The sequence below is a fragment of the Cygnus atratus genome, chromosome 5 (genome assembly GCF_013377495.2).
Source record: "Cygnus atratus isolate AKBS03 ecotype Queensland, Australia chromosome 5, CAtr_DNAZoo_HiC_assembly, whole genome shotgun sequence".
In the NCBI taxonomy this organism is placed as follows: domain Eukaryota; kingdom Metazoa; phylum Chordata; class Aves; order Anseriformes; family Anatidae; genus Cygnus; species Cygnus atratus.
Genome location: NC_066366.1, coordinates 30,858,028 through 30,871,762, shown reverse-complemented (window position 1 = coordinate 30,871,762; position 13,735 = coordinate 30,858,028). Strand labels below are relative to the sequence as shown.

The 13,735-nt window shown below is 42.2% G+C and overlaps 1 protein-coding gene across 1 annotated transcript in view; it reads right to left on the bottom strand.

The window, feature by feature from the left end:
* UBR1 (ubiquitin protein ligase E3 component n-recognin 1) overlaps positions 1–11,860 on the bottom strand; it is a 63,447-nt gene extending 51,587 nt beyond the window's left edge. The window contains exons 1-2 of the mRNA XM_035539635.2: positions 11,706–11,860; positions 1,688–1,944 (exon numbers count right to left, since the gene is read on the bottom strand). Of these exons, the coding sequence (XP_035395528.1) occupies positions 1,688–1,944; positions 11,706–11,780 (332 nt within the window). The 5' untranslated portion in view covers positions 11,781–11,860. The remainder of the gene's footprint in view (positions 1–1,687; positions 1,945–11,705) is intronic.
* Between the last annotated feature and the right edge of the window lie 1,875 nt (positions 11,861–13,735).

Sequence of the window (13,735 nt, the reverse complement as noted above, 5' to 3'; positions counted from 1 at the left end):
AATTTAAGCCAGAAGTGCCTGCCGTATTTGAATGTCCAATTCAATACATTCAGATTTTAATGTTTCAGAGCATATTATTTTTAGCATTTTAAAAGCCTAAAGCAAACATATTTAACCTCAGTTGCAGTATTAAGTACTGTATCTCGTAAATACTACTACGCTGTTGCAAGACAGGAAGTAAAAAAAAAAAAAAAAAAAGAGATAACCCCAAGAGATACATCTTTGTCACTTTGCCTGTTGTCATACAAGAACCCTGCATGGCTACTAACAGGATTATTTCTGTTTCAGCAATACTAAACAGACGCCTTGACCATCCTTCTCCTTCACCCAATCACAGAATGGTTTGGGTTGGAAGGGACCTTAAAGGTCACCTCATTCCCACCCCTCTGTCACAGGCAGGGACACCTCCCACCAGACCAGGTTGCCCAAAGCCCCATCCAGCCTGGCCTTAAACACTTCCAGGAACAGGGCATCCACAGCTTCTCTGGGCAACGTGTTCCAGTGCTTCACCATCCTCACAGTATCCCTCCTTAAATCTAATCTAAATCTACCCTCTTTTAGTGTAAAACCATTCCCCCTTGTCCTATCACAACACCCCTTGACAAAGAGTCCCTCCCCAGCTTTCCTGAAAGGTCGCTATAAGATCTCCCCAGAGCCTTCTCTTCTCCAGTCTGAACAAACCCAACTCCCTCAGCCTGTCTTCGTAGGAGAGGTGCACCAGCCCTTTGATCATCTTTGTGGTCCTCCTCTGGACTCATTCTAATACTTTAACGTCCTTCTTGTTCTGTCCAACAACCCACTGTCCAGTTAAGTGTACACATTCTAGCAAATATAAGAACTTACTCAAAGACCATTTTCCTTTCATGTACAAGCCTAACTTATTTATAGAAAAAGCATAATAGTACATAACTGATTAAAAACCAATAGTATAATTCACAAATTATTTTTACAGAGAGCCTTCTTTTTGACATTTCCTAAATTCTAACGGCTGGATTTTATTTATTTATTTATTTTTTATTCATAATAATATTCTTTATCCTTATTGATACTCTTCTGGCATTTCTGCTACAATTTTCTAGGCTTAAAATAAATGAAAACTACAAACTATGACAATTGCATCATAGTAAGACTAATGAACAGCCAGAACAGTTGCAAACTTTAAATCCACCACAAAGATCTGACATGTGAATGAATAAAATAATACCAAATCAATAAGTTGCCATTTTTAACATAATCCAGAGTGAGAAACAAGGAGAGAAAGGACCATTGTTTACACAGGTATTGCTTGAGCAGAGGACTGAGGATGCTCAAAAATGCTGGATTCCGATGCAGGCTCTGAAAGGTTGAGTATTGCATAGTGCACAGATTTTCATGCCTGTTATCCCTCAGACCCAGGTACAGACCCCTATCAGACCCTATCATCCAATCTTTTTAATCAATGGCTTTCAGTACCTTTAGTATCCTTTCCATTTCCTTTCTCATTTCTCTGCCATAACCTGCTTTTTATACACAATTTTGCTCACTTTTTTCACTGTTTTGAAAACTGATGGCGGTATTTGCTTCAGAAAAGTAAAGACCTACCATGACACAAGCAACAATTAGTTAGCAAAGCAACTAAATTTATTAAATCCACTTACTGCATTATCCCACAAGAAAACATTCATAATAACACACCTTCAATTCCTACCTGCAAGAATATGTTGTCTCCCCTCCTTTGAACACCTTCCCACAGAGCTGTGAGGTTTCACTCTGTTGTAGTTTCTCTAGAAATGTACCTGGGTCTTCCCCAAACAAGTAACGTTCCAGGGGGTAGAGTATTGCTGCCTGAACCATTTCTTCTTGTTTCTCCAGCAGGGGGTCCATCTCAGCTGAGTAAATATTTGGCACATGTTTTGCCAAGCACTGTAAAAACGTAGCTTGGAAGTCGAATCTTTCGTCACACCACTGCAAGAAAAGTACACCCATGGATAAGCATAAAGAAATACATAGAGAAAATGGGATTAAGCAGTTCTACTGTGAATCCAGAATTCTTTTCCATATCATACGTCAGTTCTGTGAGCAATAAAACTCAAGAAAGCATGGTTTCCCAAAAATTTGCCTGTTGCTCACCTTTCATTAGCCACCACAGTAACCTCTGTTTTCTTGAAGTCTTCTGTTAAGGATACCATGAGGCAGAAGTTGGCAAGTGCTATGCTACTGTGGAGCTACCAGCGTACTTAATTAATTTTCAGCTACATGGATGTCTGCAGCCTAGCCAATACACAAATCTTGATGTTTGTTCAGCTGCCAGCAAAAGGGAAGAGCAGCAGCAGAGGCCTCCCTGTCTTAGCTGGGAAATAAATCTGGGATTTGTTCCTTAGCCTGCTGATAGCCACAAAACATACCCAATTGTCTTTGAAATTGTTACACTTCAGTAAAATTTTGTTGGAACTGCTCATCAGGGTTATAAAGCTACTGAAGGAGAAAGAAACAATTGATTTTAGAAACTGAATATCCTTGGGAAACCAGGCTGAAGAAATGAAATTGTATTTTAAGAGAATAAACGTACTTATATTAGGAAAGTTAAAAACCTCAGGCCAAAATCTAAGACCCTAATTTCACATGCAACTACTCTAGCTCTCCAAACAGCTCTCTCCAACTGATCTATTCATCCTTCAAGTCTGAATATTCTTTCACATTATTCCCATTGTTTAGAAACAGTGCTTCCCCCCGTCCCCCTTCAAATCAGATAAATTCACCCATCCGGCCTTCTAAGGACAAACTCTTTTCATATACAACCTTGACTTATCCCCAAAGACTTTTTTTGGAAGAAAAAAACATATATATGCAACTTCACAAATAGCTCTAAGGGGAGCTTCCTCTAGGCCAGCAAGTAGAAAACGAGCAAAGCAACCATTGAAGAGTTTGGACTGGAGGGAAACCTCAAAGAAGCTGACCGTTCAACTTTTTTTAAAGGACAAAAATGCATGACATTATATGCAAAAGGCAAAAAATAAAAATCTGATTTCTGACTTAACATAAAACCTACATCAATCGAATCAATGGATTGCCCCCAGCATCGACAGAGATAAGGATTAAATACCAGATGTATAGACCTACAGCTCTCAGGTCTGCTACCTGCATTAGAACAGTTCTTTAACACTGAAAAAATAAATTAAACTGCAACAGATGCAGACACGGATGGAAGAGAGAAGCCACAGACAATGAGATGACCTGGTTACTGCATCTGCTTCCAAGTGGAGCTGGGGATGGTGACCTCTCAGCACACTGTTTTTCCAAAGCACAAGAGACTCCCAGCCTGCTGCTCTTGTGTCTTAATAAGCGATGTTCCCAAGAGATGCTGTAAGTTTAGCTTCTGTGTTGCTGGAACAGAACACATAATAGCTCCAAGAAACATGGGGCTAAGCTTTCCTGAAAATCTGCCAGAAGTGTAGAGTGGGTTCTCACAGCCCAACCCAAAAACATTTAAAGTATTCCTACGCAAAGCTTTTAGTTCTATTTAAATGTTCTTTGGAGAATGGAAGACAGGAAGTAGGGAACGAGAGGAAAGAAGGGAAGAGAACTCTCTCAAGTGGGCTGGTTGCCTTCTGGTAAAGACATTAATTTATACTCAACCTGTACATCATCCAATAAATAGTCGTCATGTTCAGAAAGAGAAATAAGAATATTCTTTCTTATTTCTGAAAGCTGCACCACACTAAATTTCAATCTATCCCATTCCTTCTGTGTCTCCTAGGAGAAGTAAATTCTTTATGATTTCTTAACTGACCATATATTGGCTGTTGAAGAGGAAATAAAATACTGTATCATCTTAAATTAATTTCCTCCCATCATATGGAGTGAGGGGGGCTGGAAGTCTCTAAAAGCTCAAGAAACGTGCAAGCCATCTGCAGGCAGAAAGCAGGCGCTCCCTGCAGCTCTCCACCCAGCACTGGCGTGGGGGGTCCTGAGAGGTCGCGTGCTCTCATTTGCTCATTTTTAGGAAAACCTACTTGAAAAAACAGACAGGCCATAACATGGAACCATGGGGGCACTGATATGACCCAGAAATAAACCACCAAAGCCAACCACCAGAAGGAGCTAGGGAAGAAACCATGGCAGGAACACAATACCAGCATCCCTGGGGAGACAGCAAACCTGCATGGTGCCCATCAGGTGCTGCTAACAGCGGGCGGATGCCACACTCAGGGACCTGACACCAGTGAAGTATGTGTCAAAGACACTCCTTGCCTCCTCTCTCTTCCCTTCCACTTTGCATCTCTAACCTTCCCCAACCCTGTCTCTTCTTCTCCTCTACTCACTTGCTCCTGTCGCAGCCACCTTTCTTAGGATGACAATTCTCAAACTGTGAGAAACAGGGAAGCGATGGGAACCAGGAGCTGAAAGAACACGTTTCTTGAATGTGAATAGTTTTGTCAAAAGAGCAGAGATAACATCCATTTTGTCCACGTCCAAGTAACTGAACTACTCTGTGTAACAAAAGCAGTAATCTGTAGTCTTAAACGACCTTCTAGAAGATTGTGATTACAGAAGTGATACCTTACAATACAATAAAAAAAAAAATCTTCAGCAGATCATCCCTTATCCTGTATCAAAACATGTCCTCCTCCATGAGGACAAACTACTAATATGCCTTTCACATGCATAAGCACAAAGAATTGACCAACGTCAATTCCAGCCAAACATGCAGTTTTGTCCTACATCTGAAATGGCAGTTTGCGAGCTTTTTCCAAACAGAAGGATCACGTTAGAAAAGGTCAGAGGATGAAGAATTCTATTTGCCTACAAATACTCCTATAAAAAGAGCAGAATATCTGTCATTTCAAATGCATTAGTTTGTGAACACCACAAATGACAGGAATGAGAGCTAACCAAGTATGCAGTGAAAAGGGGAAAAAAAAGGTAAACTCTTTCAAGTCACTTTTCACCTATAGATCAAGTGTCAAATGAGATTTCACACCACTATGAGAGAATGTCTCTGTCATTGCAACAGGCTTACTACCTAGTTAATTCAGTAGCCATCACCTCCATGACAGTTTGTTTTCCATTCTGAGCACAGTTCTCTCTGAATTCTCAAGTCTTTTTCAAACTAATCATTTGCATTTGGCAATACCATAAAAGCCAGCTCTACTTTAACTGCGCTGATTGACACGCTGGTCTTTCACTGCATACATTTCAAGACTACATTTTTAGAAATATGCATTAATGTCATCAGTGAAAAAAAGGAATATTAGTACTTAAAAATATTGAATAGCAAATTTTGAAGGAACAAACATTGCCAGTAGCACAAACTAAAAACCATACCTGGTCCAATATTCCAGCTTAAAGAAGCAGACAAAAAAAAAAAGCCTAGTTTGTGCACAGCATAAGTCTGTGAAGCAAGAGATGGCAATACCAGCTGCCTGTCAAAACAGCAGGCTCAAGCAGAATTTCAGAAGTAAATGTATAAAATGTTGGGAACATGCTAATTTTGAGCAGGTGCCATTCAACAGAAATACCAAATGTAAGAGGCTGTTTTACTTCAATGCATAGAACAGTTGGTACTAAACAGATTAGCAAAACAACAGATCCCAGAAAACTTCGAATCTGACAGTGTCTGTCTAATTAAGCAATCATGAAAGACACTTCAAAAGGATAAACAGGCAGAAGTTCTTTCAGCGTGCAGACCACTGAAAATTGCCTTTGAAAGCAAACTTTAAGAGATTCTTAACTAACATTTTCCTGTAAGGTTCTGGTTTTAAATTTTTAGATCAACTTTTCCTCCTCTTTATTTTAGTTTAAAATTATCAGTTTTCTAACACACTGAAAATAAGATCCAACTGCAGTGTGGAACACCTAAGCACTTTTTTAGTAAAAATAACAAGGAGACAAGGCAACCAATTTCAACTTCAAAGATACTTATTCTCCAAAAAAGAGGCTTCAAATAAGTACAAGAAACCAATTAGCAGATTTGTTCTTCCCTGCCTCAAGTCAAATTAAAAGCTGTTAGGTGCAAAAGTTCTATTATCTCAGGAAAAAAATAAAAGATTGTTCTTCCTGATTTCAGTTTTGCAGATCCGTAAAGATAGGGGATGAGTAATGATAAACAAGACAATTACAATAAACAACCCTGAACACATCATGAAGCACAAAAACATCAAAATCATCTCATGTCACCATACCATGTGTCCAATACAAAACTGTTGAAGTACCAAACAGATTATACAAATGTCATCTTGCAATAATTTGCACCTAATCCTTATATTCAATTGCTGGAAACAAGCCAACATACTGTTTTCTCCAGTAGCCTGTACATACACAACTGTAGTTCTGTCCAGCGTACTATCCAAATAGAAAAATTTCTCTTAAAAAAATGTGGAGGGGGACGGACAGGCACTCAACACTGCTCAGGGAATGAAACTGGAAGATGACCAGTGTTGTCATAGTAGCACCATGTAGTTGTTCACAATGTGTTTCATCTACTCTCACAAAGTATAGCCAATGGGTTAGCGGAGAATCTAAGCTACAAAAAAAAAAATGACTGCTTCGAACTCAGTTACAAAACATCTGCTTTCTGACAAGTCAGTAACATGCCTCCTTTACATAACACAGCTGGGAACCAGCCACATACCAAACCCTGGCCTGCTCTGGATATCAGTAATTACACTGAACGCAGCAAGTCTGGTTTCAAAAGTTACTTTCTATTGGCACAACACGGGTAACATTCAGAATTATTTAACATTGTCCTAATAAAACATCCACTCTGACCTGAAGACATAATAGAAGTGTTTGATCTCTACATTCATTTAAACTTTGGCCCCTGAGCCAAAGCAGGGTGCCAATTAATGTTAAAAGATGCTTTAATGATGCAGGTGTTCACCCACTGGGAACGAGACTCTTAATAACAGTGCAGAGTACTAAAGCCTGGTCTACAGCAGAACCTACCTCGATTCCTGTAGTATCCAACACCTACCGGATTCGCAGAACCGCCAGAGAAACAGAATCAACCAGCAGCACGATCGGTTACTGTTTCAGCTGCTGGACAGCTAAAACCAATGTCACCTTCAGGGTGTCACCTTGCAGATTTGGTCTGTTCAACCTCCCCGACTCTCACGTGGCACTTTTAAATCACGCTCATTTCCAAACTCGCATGAGCGCAGCTTCAGTTCCCTGCGATAAACACTTGGATGCAGACAGGCACCCAAGCAGCTATTTCAAGTGAAATCATGGCCTGTAGTTATCTATCAAACTGCCTGCCAACTGGACATGCTAGCTTAAACAGGCTGCAAAATTAGCAGGCTACTACCAAGTAGGCTCCACAGGCAAAACAAAGTAGCAAGAAACTAGAAATAATTCCCAAGTCTTTGAGACGTGGAATCTGAACACCTTTCACATCCCCAATTTTTGCGTCAGACCTGACTTAGGCTGATAGCAGTGGATAATTAACATAGTAACATGACAAGAAACAGGAATTCTATACTAGATATTAAAGCAAAACAATATGTACAACAAATACTTTGAAAAAAATAATTATTCTCCCTAGAAAAATAGCAAAATCATATTTGCAGAGTTATTTGTAGTATTCTGGAAGAGGCTTTAAAATAGAACCTTTTCTTTAAGTTCTGACTCTTCATCTAACAGACTCGAGATCCCTTTGTTTCTAGAGAAACAAAGACAAGGCTTTGTTCCTTTCCTTGTTTGATTCTTAGCATCCATGCTGTGGTCTCCTATTCTCTGGGGAACATAATATCTACCAAATTTCTTAGCACCAGACTTAATTTCAAAAACTATAGCCACAGTGGATATTTATAAAGTAGCAATTCCATTTGGTATAGTTATGTTGGGGTGGGGGATTTATTTATACCAGGTTTTTGTATTAATTCCTGTGTACTCAGACTTGTGATATACATTCATTCGATTTTTCCAAGCATCATGAATTTTAAGATCCAATGTATATGTACTTTTATTCTGCACTGAGTTAATGTGCTATAGAATTCAGATGAATCCATCAATATTCAGCACTAATAACGCAGCACCTTTCAAAACAATCTGTTTATCCCTAGCTTCTCCAGTGCTTTGGGATCCAGAAGCCACTTAGGCAGTCGCAGGCTATCAGCAACATCCACTCGCAGCTCCGCTCTCCACGAGACACATACCTCTCGCAGCAGCATACAGCAACTGTAACTTGAGGAAAACTGACGTACCTTCACAATCACAGTTCACTTCTGCACTAACAAAAGGCACAAAAATTACCAAGAAATACGAGCAAACATGAAAGCAGACAAGGAAGGAAAAACCACAGCGTTGCTCAATGCCACAACAAAAAGGAAGCACTTCAATAGAATACTAAATACATAAGGACATGGGCAGGACCTTGGCGCTGCTCCAGTTACCTGTCGCAACTTCACAGCCTCTGCTTCGTGGGCATGCTAATACGCTGCACTGTTCTAAAAGCAGTGGTTTGGACTACGTGCAATTTGGAGATACGCCAGTTTACCTAGCGATGATGTTTTAAACTAATTTACCTTACATGAATTGATGTAAAATTACATGGACACGTCATCGAGTGTTAACCCTGTTAACTCTGTCAGATTTAAAACTGAAAGAAGTCACTGCAACTCCAACATAAGACACCTGACAGACACTTTATTAGTCTCAAGAAATAACCTGCATACGAACATCCACCCTCTATTAGTACTTGAGTACAACACATCTACAAACACAAGGCTCCTCACATGCACTCTCTCAACTACATTATAGCTTTGAACGATATAAAAAGATCTGAAATACTTTAGAACACACAAGTGCCTGTGCTTGTATCATGCTTTGCTTCATGAATTTAAAATTAAAAATCAGGTTACTTTCCTGACTTTGAAGGAGATACCCTAATAAAAAAGCTTTGCTCTTCCTTTACATCGCTATCCCACTTACAGCTACATTTTATATATAAATATTGACTGATGACAAAAGACTTCTGAAAAAAAAAAAAATCCCTTTTCTTCACAAGTATTACCGAGAAGGTACTCATACATCAAAAATTGAAGATTTAGTATGAATGGAAATCTTTTAAGTATTTTAATACCTAAACCCTGGTGATATATTCCAGAGAGCAGCCACCAAAGCAGGTAGGAGTCAAACCGGAATTTGCTTGGAATACAGATGGACAAACAACCACAGGGCTGGATCCAGCCTGCAGAGCAGGCTTTTATTTGGCCACCGGCAATGCCTGCTAGCCAGCTACTAGACGAGCCAAGTCCAGCCCATCAGTCAGACAACCAAACTGGGGATGCTGCTAGGAACAGAAAACTAAAGGAACTGAAGTTTGGGTAACAGGGTTTACAACTAGGTCAGTGCCAGTATAGCAAATGCAGCTGTATGTTTTTCAGGGACAGCTCAGCTCAAGAAGCAATACAGCCACTACAGAGAAGAAAAAGGCACAGATGGGACCTTTAAGACTGCAGCCAGTGCAGTGAAAAACCAGCTCAGGTATTCCCGACTACCATCACCCAACCAGAAGAGTCAGAGCTAAGTGCACAGGCTAAACCACAGAGTTGGGCTGGGTGCAGAAGCGCTGGTTACCTGAGTCATCCCCATCCATGCCAGCCTCAGGCTGGCTCCTGCAGAACCATTCGGGTAATTCTGCACTGAGCACCCAGCGTGCCAGGAAGGTTTACTAGTCTAAGTGTCACACAGCCACATGTAACCCAGCACCACAAGCACCACCTGCCTCAAAGCTGGAGATGAGAAAGAAGAGCAGAAGTCTTTCTGACTGTACTGACACTGGGACAGATTTGATGTGTTTGGTCAGGCTTTAGCCACTCCATTCAGCCAGCTGTGTCTGCTTGTGATCCTAGCACCACAGCAAAAGGACATTTAGACCAGCTCTATGCAGTGAAAACATGAGTCAGAGAGGATATGTTAGTTCCATCTAACTAGTACCACCTTGAATACAGCAGTAAACTGGACACACTGCTTCCAGATTGCAGCTGTCTCCGGCACAACTATAACCATGTCTGCAATCTGACTTAATAAATGCTGTCAGACCCCATTTAAGTCTAAATCCCTAGCTCTGCTTTCCCCTTAAGATAATACCCCCACCCCATACTCACTCTGAAAATTCCTGCAGTTCACTAGGACACGTGGCAAACAATGGAGCCTGGGCAGTCACCTGCAATGCCAACAAACTCCCTTGGAACTTGAAATCATAGTTCTGGCACAGAGACTCTCAATTAGCTGAAACAACATAAAAACTAAGACAACTGAGTGGACCAGTATCAACTCTGAACAGCTGAGGAGCTCTTCAACATCTTTCCCTGTACTCTTCATGGTACCAGTATTATCAGTTTCACTCGTTGCTGGGGCTAACTCAGCCTCCTATGTTCCCAAATAATGCAATTACATATTGCAGATTGCTTATTGCTTCGCCACCAATTGTGACAATTGCCCCCAGTACCTCTCTGACTATATGGGGCTCTCAAGCTAACAAGTTCCTCAACTCAGGTTTCATTTTTTGACATTATAATTCAAACAGATTACATTATTAATAGTTTAAAATCAAACTGTTTATAATGCAGAAAAAAATCCACATGTTGGTCTGTTACAGTCACAAAATACAATTCTCTTTAGAAACGGCTCTGGAGGCACAGACTGCATCCCTTGGATTTGATCCTTACAATTCTGAGGAAAAGTAAGACATGCAACGGTTGGTGGCTTAGCACTGCTGCCCACATGAACAGTTCCCTGAGTATCTTCCTATTTACATCTTCCTCTTTTCACTCACGGTGCGCAGTGCTAGGTTAAAGGTTGGCCCAGACGATCTCAGAGGTCTTTTTGACCTAAAGGATGCCATCATTCTACAGGCTTCCCTGCGCTCAGCTTTTCAGTATCCCAAGTTTCAACACTGTACTAAATATACAGGTTATTTGTTGCTCTTATTACAACAGGAGAAAGTAACACAAAATGTAAGATTCCCTATATAAATTCAAACTTTCTGTTAGCAAATTGACAGCTAGCAGGTTTTAACCTACTTTAGCAGGAGTGTTTGCAACAGTTACAGTTACTTTGCAGGGTTGTAAAGGAAAGCCCACATAGCCCTTTACCTACTACCTCTAGACAAATCAATGCTAAGAAGTGCTCAGTGAACACTAAATCCATGATTAAAGCAATTTGCGGAGAAAAGCGAGGATGATTTTATTCAGCATAGAAACAGATAGCTGTCCGCATCCACACCCCTTCTCCGCTTCCCTTTCTGTCGCTTTACTCACACCGCACAACAACGACCGTTTATTCAGTTGCTCTGCAGTAAGATAACCTTTAACCACGAACCAATATCAGAATAAGGACAGGAGACACACGCACACCCCAAAACGTTTGCGGGATGCAGGAAAGCCTGAGGCTTCCTCAAAGTTAGCTCTGGGATAACCACCCCTGGGCCAAACCACGACCCGGGCCGGGGAGGCAGCAACAGCCTGAGCCGGCGGCGAGCCCTCCTCTCCCCCGGGGCCGGGCCGGGGCAGGCCGCGGCCCTCCCGCCCCGCTCCCCGCCGCCGTTACGCGGCTGTCCCCCCGCAGGTGCCGGCGCACAATGGCGCTGCCCTGCCCGGCCCGCTCCGCTTCTCCACCGCGGCCGGAAGCCCCCGGGGCAGCTGGAGCGAGCGGCAGGGCGGGCAGGGCACGGGCTGCCCCCGAGCGGGGGCAGGGGGAACCGCGCCGGGCAGCAGCCTCACCAAGGCCCGCTCCTGGGGCTGCGCAGGGACCCGGCCGCCCGCCGCTCCCAGCCTTCCGTCGCCTCCGTCCGCCATTTTGAGAGCGAAAGACGCGGCCGCCGCCGCCGCCGCCGCCGCCCGACCGAAGCTTCCGCCGCCCCCGGGCCCGCTCCACCGCCCGCCCCCCGCCGCGGCACGGCTGCGCCGCGCAGGCGCCGCCCGTTCCCTGCGCAAGCGCCGCGGCAGCGGGCCCAGCCCGGCCGAGCCCCGGGGCGAGGGGTGCGGGGGGAGCCCCGCGGGCGGTAGAGGGCGGGAGGGAGCCGGGGGGCGCCATGAGGGGAGGCGAGGCAAGGCGGTGAGCCTCCTTCCTCCCGCGGGAGGCCGATCTGGGTCCGTCAGCACTGTATGGATAACAGTTTTAATAATTTTCGTATTCCCTTAAAATACATTGGAGCAGATTCTTCATACTTCAGCAGACTAGGGGCATATGTCTCCCATTTGGGTTACAGAAAAGCAAAATTTTATGAACTCTTTCACACAAGCATAGGAGACATCAGTACATTTATACACATACCTTGTTCCAAAATTAAAATTTCTCCTCCCCACCTTGCTACAGTGTATTATAACTGTTCGGTGTATTCCAGATTTGCTTCTCTGACAGAAGATGAGGGCATTTAGGGACTTGACCCATACATGACAGAGCTGGCCTAAGCGCTGCTGGAAGTTTTCCAAATTGCTGCAAAACAATTCAGTTGCACGTTCCCCTGTTTGTACCTTTCTGGGGCTGCGGAAAAATATAGGCAAATAGGCATGCTTTTGGACCTTGCAGGCATACATACTAACAAACTATTGAATTTCTAATATTTCTGTTGTGAAGAAAACTGCCTTATTTCATTACAGCCTTACTGCTTCAAGCCTCCAAGCAACTCACACATTCCTCAAATACCGGTACAGATGGAATAATATTTGCAGGTGACCATTTCAGGTATATTTGTTAGATTTTCCTTAGTGTATCAGGCCAGAGATACTCCCAAAGTTTTTCTTATGCCTTAAGAACGTACGATTGTACCTTTACATGGTAGCTTCATACTCATTTTTTACTTAATGACCTAAAATACAGTCAGCAGCAGATTAAAGGAGCATGAGGAGAACAATCATATGTTGGGGCACATTTTAGCAAAATTGTATCATGCTACCAGATGAGAAAGATTCAAGAAAACATGGCCTTGAATCTTTGCCAGAAAGTCTGTTAAGTACTTATGATTTCAAAGATATTCATATGTATATAAATCAAGGATGAAGCAGTCTTACGAATACTCCTTTGTACATTCCACTGACAAAGCAGGTGACACATCAGGTGGTCAGTCTTCTATATCAAGAAGAGTCAAACAATTAGGAAAACTTACATGAAAATGGCATAATATTAATTTAGTAGCAATTAGGTTACTGTACCTGTGGAAGGCCAATAGAGGTGCCCAATTTGAATTAGATGTGTTGAACAGAGCAGATTTAAAGTAAGCTGAAGAATTAACATGGTGTATAGAAATCTTGGGAGTAATTTTGAGAAATCACTGCACATTTATCTTACTGAAATCTGTCACTTAGAATTACTGTGTATATATTGCGACTGCGTCAACTTTAGGCACAGAATATAAAAAACTGACTGTGAATTTTGTAGTTTTACTCGTTGCCAATGAGCCAATTAAAAATCAATACAGAGCTTCATCTGTTTTTATCTGAATGTGTTGCAAGTTTGTACCCAACCCTATCTAATAGCACAGCTGACTGCTAACCAGTAGTGCTGTTTGTACAACAGCCAAGTTTAGACTGCAACTGCTACGAATTTTGAAGAGTCCTCCTCATGTTTTAGCATCAACAGCAGCAATTGTATAATCCAGTTTCTGATGTAGTCCTGCAAGAGAAACAAGGCTGTGATGCCAAAACAGCAACAAACAAGCTGAAGCAGTGAGAGGACTGCCTGCAGTCCCCTCTGCTGTGAGGCAAGCATCTTGCGTGGCTGCATCTTTTAGCTGAACTATTGTTACAATTTT